We start from the raw sequence: 24,518 nt of genomic DNA, 5'->3' as shown, positions 1-24,518 counted from the left end.
ATTAATAATGCATTTCTTTTTGTAAGGTTACAAATGCAAGACACTGCACTCTGCTAAAAAAGATGAGACTTAACTTTCTCTCTGTGTGTGTGTTATCAGTCTGAGTGTGTGCGCTGAGTAAAACCCCTGCGGATCGATGCCGAGGGAATCTGATCAGCAGAAGGCTCTTCCGCCCGCAGACTCATGGGTCGGACGGGTTGCCAGACGATCAAACTTCCTTCTCCTCATTAACCCCCCTGAGCATCTGCACACTGTCCTTCCACTTTAATCACTTCCTTCATACAATCAATAGCTTTTATAAGTCAAGCGTGCTCCTGCATAGAAACAACCTTTCTGCCACACGCACGCTCACGTATGCATATTCAAACAACGTGTCTAAACACTAAAACATGTGCAGAGTCATGATGAAACACTTTATGAGAAGGAAACTATTCTGTTAAAGGAATAGTTCACCAAAAAAAAAATAATTTGCTGAAAATACTCTCAGGTCATCCAAGAAGTAGATGAGTTTGTTCCCTCATCAGATTTGGAGAAATGTAGCATTACATCATTTGCTCACCAATGGATCCTCTGTAGTGAATGGGTGCCGTCAGAATGAGAGTCCAAATAGCTGATTAAAACATCACAATAATCCACAACATGACTCCAGTCTATCAATTAACGTCTTGTGTAATGGAAAGGTGTGTGTTTATAAAAAATAAATCCTTTATTAAGGCAATTTTAACTTTAAACTGTCGCTTCTTGCCAAAGTTTGAGTCTATAATCCATAAGGCTTCCTCCAAGAAGTCCATCTCCCATTGTCCTCTCACATCAAAATCCTCCAACATATTTGTTTTTTGACTGTTTTCATTGTAAACGTTGCTTGGTATGTGTGTATTTCTCTCCTGATTCAGGCAAGATTCACTTTTTTACTAGAGAAAGCAATATTATGGATAGAGGATTTCAGCAAGAAAGCATGTTCTGCATTAAAAATGCCTTGATGGATTTATTCTTATAAACACGCAGCTTTTCACTTCACAAGACATTAACTGATAAGGGAATGTAGCGGTTTTATCAATATTGTGGTCAGTGTTGGGGAAAGTTACTTTAAAAGTAATGCATTACAATATTGCGTTACTCCCTAAAAAAGTAACTAATTACGTTAATTAGTTACTTTTTATAGAAAGTAATGCGTTACATTACTTTTGCATTCCTTCTGTGTTCCTTTTTAAAACTGGGCAGGGCTTACTTGTTTGTTTTAAACAACAATATCGTAATAATATCATATCACCGACTTCATATTGTGATATTATCATATTGTGAGATTTTGATATTGTTACATCCCTAATAATTGATCAACTGGATTGGTTACTTGTGGATTATGGTGATGTTTTTATCAGCTGTTTGGACTCTCATTCTGACCGCACCCATTTACTGCAAAGGATCCATTGGTGAGCAAATTCTGTAATGCAACATTTCTGTAAAACTGTTCTGATGAATTAACAAACTCATCAACATTTTTCATCATTAGTCTATGTTAACTAATGAAATTAACTAATGTTAACAAGTGGAACTATTGTTTTAAATCTTTGGTGAACTGATTTGGGTGGCAATTTAGATTGCACATGACAATCATCAATACATGTACATAGAAATTATATTATTAATTATGTGTATAGAAATTCCTTCAACAAAGTCCACACTGCGTGAAAGTCATTGAATAATTTGTCCATTGCATATCACTATTACACACACACACACACACACTTTATACATCAGAGACTGTGACGATTTTGGCTGCTTCTCTCTTTGATGTTTCAGAGCCGCGGTTTCATTTCGGCCCTGATCCCCTTTTAATCTCCACATACACAAATTCAGAAACACACACACACACACACACACATTCACTTGTAGACAGAGAAAGAGAGAATCCACAGGAAAAGGGGTCGGATGAACATGTCACTATTGTTCCCCTGCAGTCTGCTGAAGAGTGAGGCTGATTTCCAGGAAGATGAGCAATATGGCATGTAATAATTTATAGCCTCATTAAATTAAAGGACTGGATTCTCTTCTCTCGCAGTCTGACTGTCTATTCTCAGGGTGTTTTTTCATCTTTCTGCAGTTGGCGGTCTAATTTTCTCTCTCTTACTGTGAAAACTCCTTCTAATGATTGATGCAGGGGGTTTAGATACTGATTAATGCCGTTGTTTTAAAGGCCATTCTCAGCTGTGACCTTTAACCCATATTGCTATAATGATTTGTCCTTTGAAATGGAAAACTGACATATATGCTGTGTTTAAAAATAGTAGGTGATACGATTATAGTTTTAAAATTAATGTTAATATTTTAAAGTAAATTTTTATTAATTAATTAATTTTTAGATTTTGTTTTAAATTATTATTATTATTATTATTATTATTATTATTTATAATTATTTAAATTATTTATAATTTATATATTATTTAATTTTTTTAAATGCATATACAGTCAAACCAAAAATTATTTAGACACCAGATATTTTTTTATGATTTTTTTTAGATTATTATTAGATTATTATTATTTATTTAAATTATTTATCATTTATATGTTATTTTATTTTAAAATATGTATGTACAGTTAAACCAAAGATTATTTAGACACCAGATCATTATTTTTATATATATTTTATTACTAGTGGGTAAGTGAGGATAGCAAAATAAAGTAAGCTGTCATATATTAATATCATACCCAAAAATTTGGGACCAAAGATTATTTAGACACTTTGAACTTGCCATGTTTTGCTTAAGTGTTTTTTCTTTAATTGTTAATGCAACCTTTTTCAACCACAGACTGAATGAAAAAAGCATTGCTTGGTAATTGGTCAACAAAGTATTGATATTGTGTGTGTGTGTGTGTATATATATATATATATATATATATATATATATATATATATAGTCATACTAACAGTGGTCTGAACTTTTGCTTGATAATCCATTACATACCTTTTTATTAAAGTTATCTGACATTATTGAGATGAATTAGATCAGATAATGTGAGAAATGTTGAAGGTGTCTAAATAAATTTAGATTTGACTAGTATTTTCTTATTATTATTCATTTTTATTGGTTAGTTTTAGTTGTTTAGTACTTTAAGTTAAACTAAATTTAGTAATAAATGTACTTGTATGGCTGTTTGGTGTAACATACTAAAATATTACAATTTTGTATGCCGTGCACCTTATGCTAATTTTCATTATGCAAAAAGTTTTTAATTTGTTTCTTATTTTTTTATTTGTAAAGTTTTTATATTTTATTTACATAATATTTAGGTTTTAATTATCAGTATGCATGTAATTATTATTTTTATATTATTTATTTAGTTGTGTTTTTTTATTTGTAGTACGTTTTAATGATTTTCTATTAGAAGCTTTATTTTCATAAAGCTTATAAAAGCTATGTTATATCTTCACTCTGCAAAAAATACTTTTCTTACTTTTTCTTGTTTCCAGCCAAGATATCTAAACATTTTTTTTAATCAAGAAGATTTTTGTAGACGAGTAAAAAATGTTTTATTGTTTTCAGAAAAAACAAGTCAGAAGTAAGTGAGTTTTTGCTTAGAACAAGCAAAGTAATCTGCTAATGTGGTAAGAAAAAAAAATCTTATTTCAAACAAAAAACAAGATTATTTTTCTTACCCCATTGGCAGATTATTTTGCTTGTTTCAAGTAAAAGCACACTTAATTTGTACTTTTTTTTTTTTCTGAAAACAAGACAATAATTTTACTCTGCTAGAAAATCCTTCTCGATTTAAGAATTTTTAGATATTTTGGCTGGAAACAAGATAAAATATCTAAGTAAGAAAAGCATTTTTTGCAGTGCATGTCTTTTTTCAGTTTTGGGTTTAATAATTTTAGTACTTATTTTATTTTAGTTAATTGCTGATGCAACATTTCTCATTTTTATGTGTTGTTTTTCAGTCGTCATTCTGTACAAAATAGAGCACACTGCTCATAATACTGTATCCTACAATGCTGTGCGCCCAGTTTCGTTTTATACCTTTTATTTGATTGCACTGCCTAAAGTAAAGACATTTGCACACAAAACTGAATGCTCTGGATGCTGGAAACTGGATGCTCATTATGGAATAACACCTACGATTTCACTTACTATTTTTTTTTTTAAATAGAATGAGTATACTACAAAGTATACAGTATGTATAGGTTAGTGTTTATTCTGACCATCACCTGTGTTTGTCTGTCATGCAGCTGCGCCGGGTGGAGATGAGGTGGCGCTGTACGTGGGAATCGTCATGGCGGTGGTCATGTGTCTGATCGTCTCTGCTATCGTGGCACTTCTCGTGTACCGCAAAACTCATCGACGCTTTCACTCCGACATCATCGACTCGTCTGTGCTGAACGGAGGATTTCAGCCTGTCAGCATCAAACAAGCACGCTCAGGTGAGCACTCAGCCTTCATTAGTGGATCACTGTCCAGCTCTGATTGGTTAGCTACGTTCTATATATATATATATTAGTGGTGGGCATAGATTAATTTTTTTAATCTAGATTAATCTCACTGTAATCTTGGAATTAATCTAGATTAAAATGCCTCATTTGAATTCTGCTGAAGGCATTCAGAATATGTGTGCTACCCAAATAATGACTAAAAGTAAGTCTTTGAGAACGGGTTTCTCAAGCCAGGTGGTGCATTAGACCAGGGGCTCATCTCCTGTTTCCAAAATGCATCACAAACTGCTTGACAATTGCATTTACAGCACAATTAACTATACAATCTTGTGTAACCAACTATTCCTACACTGCATGTACTTCTGCGTAAAAGGCTGCGTGACATGCGCGTTGCAGTTAAATACACAGACGCACGCGGGCATGGATATCTGCAGTGCATAGTCTTTGGTTATACTACAGGGCCGTTGAATGCTTGAATCTGATTGGCTGACGAACGTTCTAGAGGTGTGCATTATTTTCAGGGAAACGCACGGCGAACGTAGTTCCAGGCAGCTTTTGACCGCAGTACATGTCTATATCACTTCGCCACACGATTTCAGTTATTTCAAAGGTCCTTACAGCCCAAAACTAGCCTGGAAAAATCCAGACCCTAATCTATTAAGATTAAGGGTCTGGGATCGAGCAATGAAAACTGCCTAACTGGAGGGGCGGCACCAAGCATGCATTTGAAACTCTAACTGCACGCTATTGGATAATGCCACGACCAATCACAACAATACACGCTTATCTACCAGCAGAGCTAAATGATGTTTCATTAACAAAGTTCGGGAGAAGCGCGTCAGATGCTTAGCGTAAACATCACAAGTCAATCAGCGCCATAGGTTTAAATACAGCTGACTCACCTCAATTCACTCGATGGTTTATCAGTAAACCTCCACCACCCCATCTCATCACTCCGAGTTCTCGCTACTCCTATTGGGGGGTAACGTACTCTGGGTTCGGGCCACTCCCGAGCTCGGAGCCCTTCACTGGACAGCACGCCAAACATGCACTACTATTCTCCGTCTAATTATATGTAAGCGTGAACTGATAGATTAAACTCTTGCCGTATCCAGTCGGCAAAATAGCAAAAATGTCCTTCTTGCAAAGGAACGATTCGAGTTTTCGGTTTTCTGTTCCTCTTTTATATGGAAAGCCAAGTCTAACTCGTTCATTGTAGCGGCCAAAGCCGTTTCAAACAACTTGTTGTTCATCTGTAGCGACAGCGATCTTTCAAAGTTTACTATAATGATGGGTCGTTCTTGAACGATTCGTTCATTTTGAACGAATCTTTATGTGACTCGAGAAGAACGAGTCGTCTCGGGGAGTGATTCGTTCAGTCACGCATGCGCAATTGCGCAACTATGAACGAAGGACTCAAACCCGAAGACTCGAGAGATGAACTAATCAATTCTCTTTCCGGCTCAGACTGCGTTAGTTAAGCTTATATGGGTTTGTCACGTAATGAACGAACGACTTGAACCCGGACAGATAGAAGTGAGGGAGCTAATCATGAAGACCCAGGTAAACAATGCATAAATCTTTTGTTTCTAATAGCTTATAGTTTTGTCTTGTTTGTAGTGTGATCAACGTTATATAAACGTGTATGAGCATTACATGTGTTATGGAAGTAAAACGTAGCTTTTTAATTATATTTTGGTAAAATGAACGAAATGACTCGAAAAAAGATTCGTTCATTTTGCTGAACGAGACTCAAAGATCCGAGTCGGTAAAATGATCCGAACTTCCCATCACTAGTTTACTATATGATTCGGACGTCGCAGTGCTGTCATCATCAGCTTAGCTCGCCTCTGGCCCGCCTACATCAGATACACCGATTTGATTGGTTCCCACAATTGCTTACGTATTGCAGTAACCTGCATCATTGCTCGATGCCAGAGTGTCTTGCAGAGACAATTCAAATTGTGCTCTCGCGAGACCTCTGGATTTCCAGGGTAGCCCAAAACAGCAAAATAACCAAAAGCTACAGTGACACTGGCAAAACTAATACATACGGTAAACAACAGGATAAAAGCGACAGATTATGTCCATGTTTTTTTCCACAATATTACGTTTTATTATGTACGGAAAGCAAAGCACATACTCTATTTCTCTCGCTCTCTCACTCACAGACGCACACGCATACAGTTAGCACTCACGTTAGCATTCGCGCTAATGTTGTTAGCGCATCTCTGACGATGACGATAAACAACTTAAAAACGACATGACAGTTCTCACGCGAGGTAACAACGGCGTAGTCTTGAAGAAAATGAACTTAAAGTTTAACTGTCAGTAGAGACGATGCTGCCAGTCACCTTTGAGAGACACACAGACTTGAGAGACGTAATTTACGATCCGTCGTTACTAGGTCTAAAATGGCGTTTGGAACTAGCAACGAAGCTGTTGGATGAGCTGCATAAGAAATTAATCCTACTCACAATAGCGTTTTAAGGATAAAAACCGGACGAATGTCTTGAAATATATCATCTGATCAATGTCTTGAGGTGTGGTAACTGTAGTATAAGCGGAATAATTGACTTCGGGCCGTAGAATTCTGCGAAAATAATGCACACCCGAGGTGGAACGGCCACTCCGCTTCGCGTCGTGATCGTATCACCACCTCGGGTGTGCATTATTTTCTAAGAATTCTACGGCCCATCGTCAATTATTCCTTACATATATATGTATGTATATATATATGTATGTATATAAAAAAAAATTTCGGAAAGGAATTAATACTTTCAGCAAGGATGCATTAAATTGATCAAAAGTGACCGTAAAGTAGTATTTAAATTGTATATTAACTGTGCTTACATCTAAATTATTTAAAAGTATGTGGGAAATCACAAAATCTCCTATATATTTGATTTCACAATTACTGGCAGACTTTTTTTCTTCTGCAAAATGGAATGCAGTATATTACAAAGACAGTCAATAGAATTAATTTTCATTTGGACCCCAGCGTTATTAAAAATTATCTTCTTTTGTGTTCTGCAGAGGAAAAGAAAGTCACACAGGTTTGGAATGACATGAAGGTGACAGAGTGATGTCAGAATATTCATTTCTGAGTGAACAGTCACTGTAATAACAAATGTAACCAATTTTGAACATCAGTGTCTTTTGTCATGTTGCTGTTTTTACCAGATCGAAAGGGATTTTAGGAATGGTAATCATGCAAATTACTATAATGCACATCCTTGAGTGAATTATTGCTTTAGTAAAACATTCAAACAAGCTATTCAGACACGATCTCTCTTACTGCAGCTCTCAGTCAATGCAATAGTTTCAGCAAGGAACTGTGTGTGTGTGTAAGACACAAGAATGATTAAAATTCCAATCAAGTGGTGAACGGAATGGAAGGCAGTGTTCCGGTGTTAAATTGTGAGGTGTGTGTGTGTGTGTGTGTGTGTGTGTGTGTGAGAGAGAGAGAGAGAGAGAGAGAGAGAGAGAGACTCAAGTGACATTTCATCTGAGGAACATTAGAATGCCTGTCACTCTCCAACCTGAACAGGTTATCATTAATGAAGAATCGTCGTTCTGCTCGCTCTCGTGTTGTCTCGCTTTTCCCCTCATTTTCCTGCTCGTTTTCTCTGTTAATTAAACATGAAGCGGGCTGTAGGTGTAAATGGCACCCTGTCAGGGCGAAAGCGCCGTGTGGAGACACTGCGGAGGACGTCAGCGAATGAGTTGATAAATACAGAGGTAGGGGATGTTTTGATGGTAAAGCGAGACACTTTCACATCCGTCAGATTTGCTCAGGTGAAGATCTCTCCCGGGTTCAGATGTGTTTACTTCGACAGGTGTGATGCAGTGCAGTGCGGTTTACGCTGTATCACCGATCGCCGCGTGATGAATGACTTGAACGTGCGCGTCAGGAGTGTGAACGGTGCTCGTGGTGAGTAATGCTCACACCTGAGTAACCGGAGAGAGAAAGAGAGCTGGCGTGCGAAGTGACAATCCTCTGTTTAGTCACTGTGGGAAGCTGAATGTTAATGAGCAATCAGTATGGAGATTACCAGCCGCTGGCTATAAGAGTCCTTTACAAGCTCACGCACACACACGCAAACACACAGTGATTTCATTTCAAAATAGCACACAACAGAAATACATACATAGGTCACCCAGAAAAGTAATTTACCCACCTTCATGCCATTACAAACCCGTATGAATTTCTGGAGCACGAATTGAGATGTTTCGATGAGTCGTCAAGCTGCTCGTTACATACAATGAAAGTTTATAGTAGCTGTGTTTACATCCAAATTATGCAAAATTATGTGGGAAATCACAAAATCATTTAAATGGGAAAAGCAGCGTTTCAATCTTGTGTGAAATTTTGATGCAAAACAGAAATGAAAATGGATTTTTTTATTCACTGTGGCTTTTTATGGAAAACATTTTTTGTGGTTAGGAGTGTGTACATGAAATATTTTGATGAAATTGAGTATTTCATATTAAAATTGGAAGTGGAAGCTTGTTTTCACCACATGATTAAAAAGCAAAAAAGGTAATCTCACAATTGTCACTTTTTTTACAATTCTGAGTTTAGCATTCATAACTACGAGAAAAAATTGTAAGATATAAACTGAAAATTATAAGATAATATAAGATATATTTTTTAGAAGTAAAAAATGCAAGATATGAAGTCAGATTTATGATATAAAGTCAGAATTATGAGATAAAAAGCAGAAATATCGAGATATAAGGTCAGAATTACAAGATATAGTCAGAATTTCAAGATATGTCAGAATTATGAGATGTAAAGTCTGAATTATGTATTATATAATGTCAGAATTATGAGATATAAAGTCAGACTTACGAGATGTAAAGTCTAACTTATGCAATATTAAGTCAGATTTACAAGGCCGAATTACAAGATATAAAGTCAGAATTATGAGATATAATGTCGGAATTATGAGAAATCAGAATTATGAGATGTAAAATTGGAATTGCGAGATGTGAGGTTGGAATTACGAGATGTAAAGTCGAAATTAGAGATATAAAGTCGGAATTATGAGATAAAAAGTTAGAATTATGAGTTATAATGTCAGAATTATGAAATGTAAAATCGGAATTACGAGATATAAAATCGGAATTACGAGATATAAGGTAGGAATTACGAGATGTAAAGTTGGAATTACGAGATATAAAGTTTGTGACTGAAGGCTGCAGTAATGATACTAAAAATTTTGCTTTGATATCACCATAATAAATTACCTTTAAAATTATATTCAAATAGAAAATTATTATTTTAAATGGTAATAATATTTCACAATATTACTGTTTTATTGTATTATGGATCAAATAAATGCAGCCTTGGTGAGCAGAAGAGACCTCTTTAAAAAACATTAAATCATCTTACTTTTTTAACAGTGTTGTATTTAATAAATTGACGAATCTATCCATACCCATATCTCTAAATATCATTAGTGAAATTCAATAGTAATTTCTTATGTGTCTGTTTGCAGCGGATTTACTGGCTGCAACCCCTGATCTGTCCACAGCGGCGGCTCTGTATCGCGGTCCAGTATACGCCCTCCACGACATCTCAGACAAAATCCCCATGACCAGCTCCCCTCTGCTGGAGCCGCTGCCGCTTCCCAACCTCAAGATCAAAGTCTACAATTCCTCTGGCACGGTGACCCCTCAGGAGGACATGACTTCTGACCTCTCTGCCACCCTGTCCCCCAAAGTCACCCACTCTCTTCTGGACAGTGACCCCATGACCCCACGCAACCAGACGCTGGCACGCACTCGGGACCCAACGTGTACAGCGTTAGGGTCGTTTAACTCACTGGGAGGTCATCTGATCATACCCAACTCAGGTGAGAACAAACACTCACACACACACACACACACAAACACACACACCTTATTTATGTGTGATTTATGATGCACAATCACAATCTTGTCTTCGCTGAGTGTCCAACATATTTACGAATCACTGTGTGATATAAATTATGATGATTAATTGAATGTGTTGATAGTCCTTCATTAGTCTAATTAAGGCGTATTGCTGTAACAGGTTCCGGTAAGACGCGATGGAAATGTCACATTCACAATCTTGCATTCGTGTGATGAGCATGAACACGCTCAGTGACAGTGATGAATGAATCCGGAGGATGGCTGCTAGTAATAGAGCTCCATCTTGAACTGCAGAAATGACATATAACACTCCACTGACATTATATTAAACTCTATCTATCTATCTATCTATCTATCTATCTATCTATCTATCTATCTATCTATCTATCTATCTATCTATCTATCTATCTATCTATCTATCTATCTATCTATCTGTCTGTCTGTCTGTCTGTCTGTCTGTCTGTCTGTCTGTCTGTCCATCCATCCATCCGCCGTCCATTGTTCTGTTTATCTATCATTTGTTATGCAACCGTTTTTCTGGTCCTAGAATCTGATTGGCTGAGAGCCTTTTCCAGCAGTGCGATATTCTAGTGATAACAGAGCTCCAACCGTTTCTCCTTATCTCACAGCGATTGTCATGGTGACACTATAATTTTATCAATAATACTGTTTTTGTGTCACGGAATGCATTTTTAGGAGTTTTCAGGCAACAATGTACTTATTTAGACTTCAAATATGTGGTTTGGTAACCGTTTAACTGTCACCGTCTTGTATATGGTTTACTTCACCATATTGCAAATAAATCCTATTCTAATCAAGCCAAGCTGTATATCGTTGTCAAGGTCTAAGACTCCTAAATAGATATTTTACCACTGTTTTGTGTTACAAATTATGTAGGAAAAGTAATAAATTAATTTATGACAAGAGTGCACCTTAAAAAAATCAAAATCATAACAGGGGGTTCTGGAAGTTATTTTTACTTTCAATGCACTGATCAGCACCGTCATTGGAAATCACCCTTAACAGATGAAAGTATAGTACAACAAAGATATCGCATTCCTCAGCAGATATATTCAAACTAATGTTTTATTTTGAATATGAGATTGAGCTGAAGAATAAATGCTGTTTCCGATGCAGGTAATCACACTTGCTAAGTCCATCTCTCTCCCATAATTCTCTACATAATACTCTGAGCTTTTAATACAGTAATCCAATAAGCTTTCAGTTAGAGTGGTCAAAAAGTACAGAGTTCGGTACTTTTGGTACTGAAATTTTAAAAACGTCCGTTTCCCGCTCACATTCGAGCGCTGTTGAGACGATTTTTAAACATCCCTGATACTGAATTCGGTACTTTTTGACAACTCTACATTCAGTTAAGCAACTTAATGCTTCTTTGTTACTAGTTCTAAAGTGAGGTTTTCAAATTAGAAACAGAGGCTTGGGCTCAGCTGTTAAACTTTCAACTTTAGATTTGACTCTGTGGCGGAAGGCAGTAGTTCTGCACAAAAGAGGGTTTTTAGTGGACATTCAAACTAAGTTTTATTGTGAATATGAGACTGAGCTGAAGATCACACTCAATAACACTGAGCTTTTAATCCAGTAATAAGCTTTCAGTAAAGCAACTCAACATTGGGCTTGGGCTCAGATGTTCAACTGTCAAACTGAGATTTGAATCCACAGTGGAAGGAAGTAGTTTGCTCAAAAGAGGGGTTTTAAAGACACTCTGTTGTACACGGACACTCCGATATACTGTACACTCCGATATACAGCCATATTTCACTGCTACAAGTGTAATATTGCTCATATTGATCATTTTTCTCTTCTAACTATCAGTCATTTTCTCGTCTATCATTCTTTGTGGTGTTTTCTTTCATTCTGCTATTCTATTTTTATTCTTTCTATCAAGAAAGTACCATTCATCTGAATCCTAATTAGCCGCTACTTGTAATGACATCACTTTTTTCAAGTTATGCCAAGTGGCCCCTCCCTCAGTGTAATCTCAGTGGTCTAAAATACTGCTTCTTATTAAATATTAAACATTAAGTATGTTCTGGTAAGCTGTGATTTTGTTGCTTCACATTATTTTTCGTTTTTTTTAGTAAGGACACACAAATAAGTTGATACTTGAAACTAGTCAACACAAGGTGTATTTTTTCTCTCTGAATCAGTCTATATGTAATACTGTATGTATTTCAGGTGTAAGTTTGTTGGTTCCAGCTGGTGCGATTCCTCAAGGTCGCGTCTATGAGATGTTTGTGACCGTACAGAGGACAGAGAGTTTGAGGTAAAAAAAAAAAACACAACACAAACCCCACAGTCATTTTGTAGATTAATGAGTCACATATACACATGCACAGAAAAAAAGGAGTTATCAATTATTTGAAAAGAAAAATGCAAGCAAAAAATAATGGCTATGACTCAAGTAAAATAAGCTAACTTCAACAACCTATCCATTTCTTTTTGACAATAATTAAATAAGCAATATGCATGACTAAAAATGTCAATATATAAAAACAAATATTGAATAATCATTTACATTCTGCTGGAGCTACATAGAAAAGCATTTGTTTTTACTAATGTTTTATTGACTGAAACCCACACTGTTTAAAAGTCGAACATTAGCAAATCTTCATCAAAGCTCCCATCCTGTGACATATTATTTTAGTCCAGGTGAAATGGCTCACGTGACTTCATTTGAGAGACTGATTAGTATTTAGTACGTTTCCATTATTTCTGCTTCCCAGTTTTAGCTTTGCAGAAGAACTGGCTGCACACACAATATGCCTGACCGACTGCATACACATACACTCTCTCAATATTATATCATTTAAATGAATGAGAAATTAGAATTTTAAAGCTGCAAATATGCTATTATTTGAGATTTGTCAGTTCTTAGCAGTTTGTTTAGACAACCACCCGACAATGAAAAAAAAAATGCATTTACTTCTTATTTTAATCCACAAAAAGCCTTTAAATAATGCGTTACTGTAACTTCTACAGTGGTTTCAAAAAGACCAGAAGCGGAAAACAGGAAATGTAGGCAAATGTCTTCAAGGATTAGTTCACTTCCAGAATAAAAAAAAAATAGATAATTTACTCACACCTATGTCATCCAAGATGTTCATGTGTTTCTTTCTTCAGTCAAAAAGAAATTAGGGTTTTTGAAGAAAACGTTCTAGGATTTTTCTCCATGTAGTGGACTTCAGTGGGAGCCAATGGGTTGAAGGTTCAAATTGCAGTTTCAGTGCAGCTTCAAAGAGCCCTACACGATCCCAGCCGAGGAATAAGGGTTTTATCCAGCGAAAAGATTGGTCATTTTCAAAAAAAAAAATTGCATTGAAACTGCAGTTTGGACCTTCACCTTTGAAGTCCACTATATAGAGAAAAATCCAGTCATTTACTCACTCTTACGTTGGTCCAAACCTGTATGAGTGTCTTTCTTGTGTGGAACATAAAAGAAGATATTCTGAAGAATGTTGGTAACCAAATAGTTGACGGCACCCATTGACTACCAATAGTAGAGAAATGTTAGTGAACATACTTTAAAAGTATATATTAGTGCATGTGCATATGTCACCCTGGACTACTTTATTTCACTTTTTTGGAGATACATCATCTGAAAACTTAATAAATAAGCTTTCTATTAATGTATGGTTTGTTAAGATAGGACAAGATTTGGCCGATATACAACAATGTGTGAATCTGCAATCTGAGGGTGCAAAAAAATCTAAATATAAAGAAAATCACCTTGAAAGCTGTCCAAATGAAGTTCTTACAGTAGCAATGCATATTACTAATCAAAAATTAAGTTTTGATATATTTACAGTACAGACCAAAAGTTTGGACACACCTTCTCATTCAAATGAATGAGAAGGTGTGTCCAAACTTTTGGTCTGTACTGTATATTTTTCTGTTTATTAAAGTTTTTACTCTACATTTGTGCAGTTTTCAGTGGGTTAGTGATATTTTTTTTAATATATATAAATTAATAAATAAATATTTTTTAAATGGGTTTTTATACAAAAGCTGTTTTTTATGTAAAATTCACTTTATAAAAGACCCACATTTCTAACTTTAATTCATGGGGATAATTTCACATGGTTTAGTGTAAGATTTTTGCCCATCTTTTGGAAAATCCAGTTTTAAAAGTAAAAAAAATAACTTTTACCAGTAGGTGGCTGCAGAGCTCCACTATTTGCTATTTGCTATCTGACCACCCGAAAGATATTTTTTCACAAGTTTTTTCAGTTGAATTCATATCTACAGTACAGACCAAAAGTTTGGACACACCTGAATGAGAAGGTGTGTCCAAACTTTTGGTCTGTACTGTACACTGGTAAATATATACATTGGCTAAAAGAAGATATTCTGAAGAATGTTGGTAACCAAATAGTTGATGGCACCCATTGACTTCCAAAGTGGGGAAAAAATGCTATGCTATAACCAACTGTTTGGTTCTTCAAAATGTCTTCTTTTGTGTTTAAGAGATAAAAAGAAACTCATACAGGTTTAGACCAACCTGAGGGTGAATAGATGATAGAATTTTAATTTTCTACTGAACTATCTTTTTAAATGTGTCTGTCTTTCACAGGCCAGCGGTCGGTGACGGGGAGGCCGTCCTCAGTGCTGTGGTCACCTGCGGTCCAGCAGGCGCCCTGTTGACCCGTCCCGTCATCCTCACTCTCCACCACTGCGCATACGACCGCTCTGACAACTGGCAAATCATCCTGAAGAGCCACATGCAGCAGGACCAATGGGAGGTGAGGAATTTGAATAGGGCCGATCGGGACAGCCAGTGGCTGAATGAAAGCGTGGCAGCGAGAGGAATCAGGTCAGGGAAACTCTGGAGATGAGCCGCTCCATTTCAATAAACTACTTATCCTGCAGAGAGAGGGAAACATGACTGGAAAATAAATGTAACTATCAGTGAAGGCAGGCAGGGTAAATTGGCCTGCTGTGCATGGCAGGGTTCTACAAATAGACAACACAAAATTCAATTATTGCAAGAGTGGAGCGGGAAAAAGGATGGCGTGTATTTATCAGGACGAATCTGCTTCCTTTATCAGGGTCGGGATTCCCTCAGACACACACTCGCATTGTGTCAGTGTGTTTCTGTGCAGGAGAGACCAAATGTCCTCAAGAACCTGCTTGTGGGAATATATATCTCATAAACCCTGTCAAACACATGCCCCGGTCATATTTCACTCTAAAATCAAAGGAAGAAATAAGAAATTACTTTTTTCAAGACAGTGCAACCTATTTTAGGACTTTTAAAAGTGCTTTTTCATGTTATTTTTAGGATAATTAAGTAGAACCTTTACCAAAAAATATAAATTATATATTATGTGTATAGTTTGAACAGTATTTCTTCCATTCAGTATTTATCATATTATTAATTTTAAGATTGCATCATTGCAATATTGGTTGTATTACCTTTATATATTATTTTTATTATAAGGTTGTTTTTTTTTCAAGCATAATCATTAAGAATAATGGGAATGTGATGTCAGAAGTAAAAATGTGCTTTAGTTGTTATAAAAATAATGTCACAAATTCAAGAATTGTTTTATTTATTATAATACATAATTAAAATTAATAATTAATTAATAAATATATATTATAGCTTATGTGTAAATTGCAAATATATACTGTATGTAAATATAACCTATTTTATTTATTTATAAATAAGTGTTTTGTGTTTTTTGCACTGGTCTATAGGGGCTAAAAACAAAAAACAGTTAAACAATATTATTCTTATTTTTATTATTAAACTAGAAAAAAATAATATGTTATTATAATAAAATGTTATTTTCTCTTTTAAATGTTAAACTGATAAGGAAAAAGCCGATTTAGTGGGGAATGTAATTTAATAATTTAGAATTTAATAAAATGATGTCATTTTAATATTGTAATATATTTTATTTTATTGTATTGTATTGTATTTTATTTTATTTTATTTTTTTATATTTGTTTGTCAGTTGGTTATTTACAATGGCAATGTAAAGTATAACCAAGATAATTTTATTTTATTATTTCATTTCATTTATTTTATTTTTTTATTTTTTATATTAGCTTGAAAAGGGCAATGTAAAGTATAACTTATTTTATTTTATATTTCTTTGTCAATTGTGTTTGTTTGTGTTTTTCTTTTTTTACTTTTATAGCAATAAAATCCTACAAAAATTTCCTTGGAAAAGGGCAATGTAACTTTTATTTTATTTTATTATTTATTTTTTAATAAATATTATGATTAATCGTGCAAAATAAATAATAATTGAACTCTCACAAGGGTATAGTTAGTATGTGTATAAGTGATCACTGTAATCCTGTACCTGTCATGATGAGACACACTTATGTAAATGATGTGTGTATTCTGTGTGCAGGACGTGGTTGTGGTTGGAGAGGAGAATTTCACTACTTCCTGTTACATTCAGCTGGGCGAGGAGGCGTGTCACGTCCTGACCGAGACTCTAGGATCCTACTGTCTGATTGGCCAGAGCATCTGTCCATCAGCGGCTAAGCGAATCAAACTGGCTGTGTTTGGTCCAGTAGTCACAGCAGGTCTAGACTATCACATCAGAGTTTACTGCCTTGATGACACACAGGACACGCTCAAAGTGCGTAACAACTGACCAATGTGGCGTTCAAGACTACTTAAATTATTACTTTTTTTTGCACCAAAAATGGTTCATTTAGTCATTTCCATCCTCTCTTGACCCTAAAACAGGCTGTTTCTGTTGTTGTGTCTTTATGTAACTAATTTCTATATTGTATGTAAATGAGTCCCGTTATTATTGGCTATTAATTTAGTTAATTTAGTTAAGTAATATCAGGTACTAGCCCTAACTGAAGAATGACTCTTTAATGAGTTTGCTTAATAAACTACATTTAAATAAAAATGTAGCTATTATTATTATTAGTAGTAGTAGTAGTTGATTTAATATTAAATATATAATAATATTTAAAATGAAAAAAATATGATTGCTTATTTTGGTTTTTAAAAATAATCATTAATTTTAATAAATATATAAAATAGATTATATTTAAATTTAAAATATATATGTAAATATATTTTATTTATTTATTAATAAGTGATACATATATATATATACAGTACAGACCAAAAGTTTGGACACACCTTCTCATTCATATGAATTCAACTGAAAAAACTTGTGAAAAAATACCTTTCAGGTGGTCAAACAGCAAATAGCAAATAGTGGAGCTCTGCAGCCACCTACTGGTAAAAGTTATTTGTAGTTGTTGTTTTTTTACTTTGAAATCTGGATTTTCCAAAAGATGGGCAAAAATCTTACACTAAATCATGTGAAATTATCCATGTTATCCCCATGAATTAAAGTTAGAAATGTGGGTCTTTTATAAAGTGAATTTTACATAAAAAGCAGTTTTTGTATAAAAACCCATTTAAAAAATATTTATTTATTAATTTATATATATTAAAAAAAATATCACTAACCCACTGAAAACTGCACAAATGTAGAGTAAAAACTTTAATAAACAGAAACAAATACAGTACAGATCATTTGAATGAGAAGGTGTGTCCGAACTTTTGGTCTGTACTGTATATATTTAAAATTATATAAATATAACATTACTAAAATATTACACACACACACACACACACACACACACACACACACATACACACACACACACACACACATATGCTATAACTATATGTGTGTATATATAACTTTTTTATATAAATTCTTATATTGCTAAAGACTTCAGTATTGATATTTAATATTTTATTTATTTAAATTTAAACATTTTGGTAATTTAATATACTGTGTTACTACATTTAATATAATGTCATTTAATTTATACAGACTTTAGTATTAATATTTTATATTTTATAGCAATTATTTTAGCGAAATTATTTAATTTTCAACAATTTGTTAATTTATTACACTGTAATACAACAATTAATGTAAAGTAACTTAATATCACTTAATTTAATATCATTTATTTATTATTATTATTATTATTATCATCATCATCATCATCATTATGTACCTAACTTCTATTGTATGTATAAGAGCTCTGGGGAGACACTTTGAGTTAAATGTTAAAGTTTGCATCAAACTCTTATTTTAAAAGACCTGAGAGACATCAAAAGATAATAAGTGCCATTTGAAATGCACACAGTTGACTGTATGTGTTTGTATGGACAGGAGGTGCTGCAGATAGAAAAACAGATTGGTGGAAAACTGCTGGATGAACCAAAGTCTTTGAACTTCAGTTACAGCAACTATAACCTGAGACTGTCAATACATGACATTCACTCTCAGTGGAAGAGCAAACTACTCACCAAATACCAGGTAAAGACAGAAGTGGCTTTATTTAAAGCATGTGTTTTTGTTTGGAGTTATCCAGATATTCTTAATGTCAAATCAGGCATTTTTTATTTATAGAGCACGTTTTAAAACATGCATATACTAAGGTGCTGTACATGAAAACAGTACAGTATGATTCAGTAACACTAAAGACAAAAAAACTGAAATCTAAAGAAAGCCCAATGAATACAGATGAGTCTTCAAACAGAGAGGGAGAAGATCTCATGTCCCGTGGCGGGTTATTACATAACCTTGGGTCGGTGATAGAAAAAGTCTATTTAAACTTTAACCAAGAGCACTGTGTTTGATAAAGGACCTGAGAGACATCAATGACAGTCGGTCAGAGAGTTAACATGATGCTAAAAGCATTTACAGCTTCAGTCATGCATTGCACAACAATTGGTTCTGTTTCCTGGTAAATAATCGTGGCCACATTCATAGTGTAGCCTACTTTAATTTAAGTGATTAAGTGATTTAATATAATGTTTACACACACACACACACACACACACACACACATATATATATATATATATATATATATATATATATATATATATATATATATATATATATATGTGACCCTGGACCACAAAACCAGTCATAAGGTTAAATTTTACAAAACTGAGATATATACATCATATGGAAGCTCAATAAATAAGCTTTCTATTGATGTATGGTTTGTTAGGATAGGACAATATTTGGCCGAGATACATATATTTGAAAATCTGGAATCTAAGGGTGCAAAAAATACTGAGAAAATCACCTTTAAACTTGTCCAAATTAAGTTCTGAACAATGCATATTACTAATCAAAAATTAAATTTTGATAGGTTTACAGTAGGAATTTTACAAAAAATCTTCATGGAACATGATCTTTACTTAATTTCCTAATGATTTTTGACATAAAAGAAAAATCAATAATTTTGACCCATACAATGTATTTTTGGCCATTGCTACAAATAAACCCCAGCGACTTATGACTGGTTTTGTGGTCCAGGGTCACATATATATCACATGTATACATATATATATATAATATAATATAATGTATTATTTTATAATGTATTATTGTAATGTAATTACATTAATGTTATGTCATATATATATATATATATTCAAAATTCAATATTAACCTTTGTTCATTATATTTATTTATTTTAATACTTTAAATGATTGGATTATTTTATACGACATAATTTTGTAATGTAATATTACTGAATTTTTATATGATTTATTATGAATAAATATATGCAAACTTGCATGTTAATATTGTTAATTATTTAAATATTAGGTATTAAGCAGTTTAGTATAAGATTTATTTTAAAGTGATTTAATATTACTAAATTGCATATATTCTGTTTATATTATTTTTATTTTTATTCATTATTTTAATGTTATTATTATGATTATAGTAACAAATTAATATATAAATAATCATAAAACAAATAAATAAACTATTAATTCTTATAATATTGATTACATTAAAATGTATCAATATTAATATTATGCATACAGACTTGCATGTCATAATTTTTTATTATTTTAATATTGGTTAAGCAATTTAGTATAACATTCAATTTTAAAGTGATTTAATATTACAAAATGTTTTAATGTTTTTTTATATTATTATTATTATTATTTTCATTTTTGTTATTATTAATTATATTATATTAATAAATTAATATATAAATAAATTATAAGTTATATAAATAAATCTTATAATATTGATAATATTATTACCAATCAGTATTAACATTTTAATATTAGGTATTAAGTGATTTAGCATAACGTTTAATTTAAAGTGATTTCATATTACTTAATTCTATAAATTTAGTGTATATTATTATTATTATTAATATTATTATTATTATTACTATTACTATTATATTATTGTTACTATTATATAACAAAATATAAAAATAAATTATAAATGATATAAATAAATATATAATATTAATTCTTATTGGTTATATTAATATTAATCAATATTAATATTTAACATTATTTTTTTTATTAAATAGATTTACTAATTTAATATAATCTAATATTACTGATTTTGTATAATTTATTACATTTATACAGACTATTTTAATTTTCCTATTTTAATTTTAATAAGTAATTTAATATAACACTCAATGTAAGATTTTTACTTAATTTTTACCAAAATTTGTTTTTAATAATAATTGGTATTTTTAACAATATTTTAGAATACTTAGTAGTAGTGCTAGTAGTATTGTTTTTGTTGTTAAATCTATACAGACTGTACTATTAATATTACATTTTTTTATATTTATTATAAGCAGCATAATATGTTAGTATTATTATAACAAATTATGAACAGACAGAGGTAAAGTGTGTGTCTGTGTGTCGGTGCAGGAGCTGTCTTTCTCTCAGGTGTGGAGTGGATCGGTGCGGCGGCTGCATTGCTCCTTTGCTCTGGAGCGTCAGAGTGTGAGCGTATGTGAGCTTTGCTGTAAGCTGTGCGTCAGACAGGTGGAGGGAGAAGGTCAGATCTTCCAGATCTACACCACCCTGAGCGAGGTACAGTAACACGCCCTCTCACGTCCTCTGCTGTACCACTCAGACATCTTCAGATCCTTGATATTCACTCAGAATTAAAACACACACTCACGTTTAAAGCTGTTATGCCTCAATCTCTCTCACTGGTAATGAATTCTTTCTCTCAGTTTATTTGCGCCACTCTTTTATTTTACCTGTGAGCTTGTTCAGAGCATTGCATACTGGAATAGGGTGACCAGACGTCCCATTACAGCATGTTCAAAACAGCACACAAATACATTGTAAAAAAAAAAAAAAACAACATACAGTAGCCTGCTGTTATCGCTGCGAGCTTCACTGGATAAGAGCAAAGCACTATTATTATCATCAATTATCAAAAGATAAATTGTAATGCTTTTAAGCATTAAACTATTAATTATAAATTAAAAGTAATAAAGTTTGTTTGTATTTTACAAAAAGGACCTGAATAGGGTGAAGGATTGTTTTGACGACAATTTTAAACTTCCCCAAAATAAGGTGAAAACTGAGGATGTTACCTACTTCAGTAGTCAAAATGTCACTGAAATCACATTTGTGATTTATCTATGAATCTAGGATGTTTTGTATATGGTCTTATGTTTTTAATCATTGTGGGTTCCCAATGCTAATATTATAATTAATAATTATAATGACGTTTGAGGATCAAACTAACACTATTTTTTTAATAGATTTCACCAAAAATCACACTGAGAAAAAGCAAATAGTAACTATTGCAAATAGCAACAGATAAAACCATATTATAACAATATACACAAATAAAACAACAAATATGAAAACACATATAAAAATACAACTGTATTTAACAAATATTTTCACATTTTCTAACTAATATTTAACATAAACTCAGTGTTGTTTTCGTCAACGATGACGATATCATTTCGTTGACGCCACTTTTTTTCATGACGATAACGAGACGATGACGAGATAAAAATGGCTCGTTGATGACTAAAACATGACGAGACGTGTGTGAGTTTTCGTTGACGAGACGAGAATAGACGAAAATGTTAGTGGGTGGTCCGTCAGACGTTTAAAATGCATGACATTTCCGCTTATTGTGCATGCCAATCAAAACTTAAAAAGTATCTGACGCTATGGCAAGCCGTTTTAGTATTAAATACTCTTTGCTACACTAGTATGGCAAGCCGTTTTAGCATTCCATCCTTGTTTGTCTTTTATGTTCTAAAACATTCCTTCATTATTGTAATTATTGGTGAAAATAGTTGATCCGGAAGCTCACATTGTGTTGAACTATAGATCTGCTATTTTCAGAACTTATAAGTGACACTACCCAACAGCAAAATACTTACTGACCTAAATTAATTTGTTAAAAGACTACTTTTTTCCCTTTTTTTGACTAAAACTAGACTAAAACCTTTTTGACTTTTCGTCGACTAAAACTAGACTAAAACTATCACATATAGAAGTGACTAAAATTTGACTAAAAATAAGAAGCATTTTAGTCCAAAAGACTAAGACTAAATCTAAGATGGTTGTCAAAAACAACACTGCATAAACTGAAGATATTATTTTGCATTTTTGGCTCATTTTGAAAATACAAATGCAGCATAATTATTTTAACATAAAAGCCTGTTTAGACTACCAGTCAAAAGTTTTTGAACACTGAGATTTTTAATGTTTTTTTTTTAAACATTCTGCTCACCAAGCCTGCATTTATTTTATTCAGAATTCAGAATTCAGTCTTATGATTTCAAAGCTGAATTGTTAGCACCATTGATAACAATAAATAAATAAAATTAAATAAAAATAGAAGAATCCTAATAATCTTTCTATTTACCATGGTTATTATTAACTGTTTTCATAGTGTGATTTTTGGTGAATAAATAGATTTTAAAATGTAATTTATTCATGTGATTTGAAAGCTGAATGTTTAGCATCATTACTACATCATAAATCATAAAAAATCATAAAAAAAATAGAAGAATCTTAATACTCGTTCTATTTACCATGTTTACCATGTTTATTATTAACTGTTTTCACCAAGCCTGCATTTATTTGATCCAAAGTACAGCAAATATTTTTACTATTTAAAATATAGATTTTAAAATGTAATTTATTCCTGTGTTTTGAAAGCTGAATGTTTAGCATCATTACTCCATCATAAATCATAAAAAAATCATTAAAAGTAATAAATTAAAATAAATTAAAAAGAGGAATCCTAATAATCTTTCTATTTACCATGATTATTATTAACTGTTTTCATTGTTTGATTTTTGGTGAACGATATTAAAACTCGACCAAAATCATAAAAAATGAATAGAAGAATCAAAATATTTTTGCTATTTACCATGATTATTATTAGCTGTTTTTGTAGTGGTATTTTTGGTGAATGATATTAAAACTATATCAAAATCAAAAATAAATAAATTAATTAAATAAAATAGAAGAATCATAAAATCTTGCTATTTACCATGATTATTATTAACTGTTTTCATAGTAGGATTTATGGTGAACAGTAATTAAACTAGATCAAAATCATGAAAATAAATAAATAAAAATAGTAGAAGCATAATATTCTTGCTATTTACCATGATTATTATTACCTGTTTTCATAGTGTGACTTTTGGTGAATGATATTAAAACTAGATAAAAATCTTAAATAAATAGAAGAATCATAATATTCTTTCTATTTACCATGATTATTATTAACTGTTTTCATACTGTGATTTTTTGGTGAATAATATTAAAACTAGATAAAAAATCATTAAAAACATTAATAAAAATATTAATAAAAAAAATCGAAGAATCACGATAATTTTGCTATTTACCATGATTATTATTTACTGTTTTCATACTGTGATTTTTGAAGAATAGTATTAAATCTAGATCAAAATCATAAAATAATTAATAAACAAATAAATAAATAATAGAAGAATCATAATAATCTTGCTATTTACCATAATTTTATAGCGTGACTTTTGGTAAATAATATTAAAACTAGATAAAAAATCATTGAAAACATTAATAAAAATATTAATTTAAAAAATCGAAGAATCACGATAATCTTGCTATTTACCATGATTATTATTTACTGTTTTCATACTGTGATTTTTTGGTGAATAATATTAAAACTAGATAAAAAATCATAAAATAATAAATAAATAATCGAAGAATCACGATAATCTTGCTATTTACCATGATTATTATTTACTGTTTTCATACTGTGATTTTTTGGTGAATAATATTAAAACTAGATAAAAAATCATTAAAAACATTAATAAAAATATTAATTAAAAAAATCGAAGAATCACGATAATC

General features: G+C 32.4%; 1 protein-coding gene across 1 annotated transcript in view; it reads left to right on the top strand.

The window, feature by feature from the left end:
- The window catches only part of unc5ca (unc-5 netrin receptor Ca), a 189,326-nt gene that overhangs the window by 156,202 nt on the left and 8,606 nt on the right, over positions 1-24,518 (top strand). The window contains exons 11-17 of the mRNA XM_073840130.1: positions 4,226-4,417; positions 9,931-10,287; positions 12,524-12,611; positions 14,919-15,087; positions 16,711-16,944; positions 18,520-18,666; positions 21,060-21,224. Coding sequence (XP_073696231.1) covers positions 4,226-4,417; positions 9,931-10,287; positions 12,524-12,611; positions 14,919-15,087; positions 16,711-16,944; positions 18,520-18,666; positions 21,060-21,224 — 1,352 coding nt within the window. The remainder of the gene's footprint in view (positions 1-4,225; positions 4,418-9,930; positions 10,288-12,523; positions 12,612-14,918; positions 15,088-16,710; positions 16,945-18,519; positions 18,667-21,059; positions 21,225-24,518) is intronic.

The sequence above is a fragment of the Garra rufa genome, chromosome 5 (assembly GCF_049309525.1).
Source record: "Garra rufa chromosome 5, GarRuf1.0, whole genome shotgun sequence".
NCBI lineage: Eukaryota > Metazoa > Chordata > Actinopteri > Cypriniformes > Cyprinidae > Garra > Garra rufa.
The sequence above is the reverse complement of the archived record's forward strand: the minus strand, read 5'-3'. Positions and strand labels throughout refer to the sequence as shown.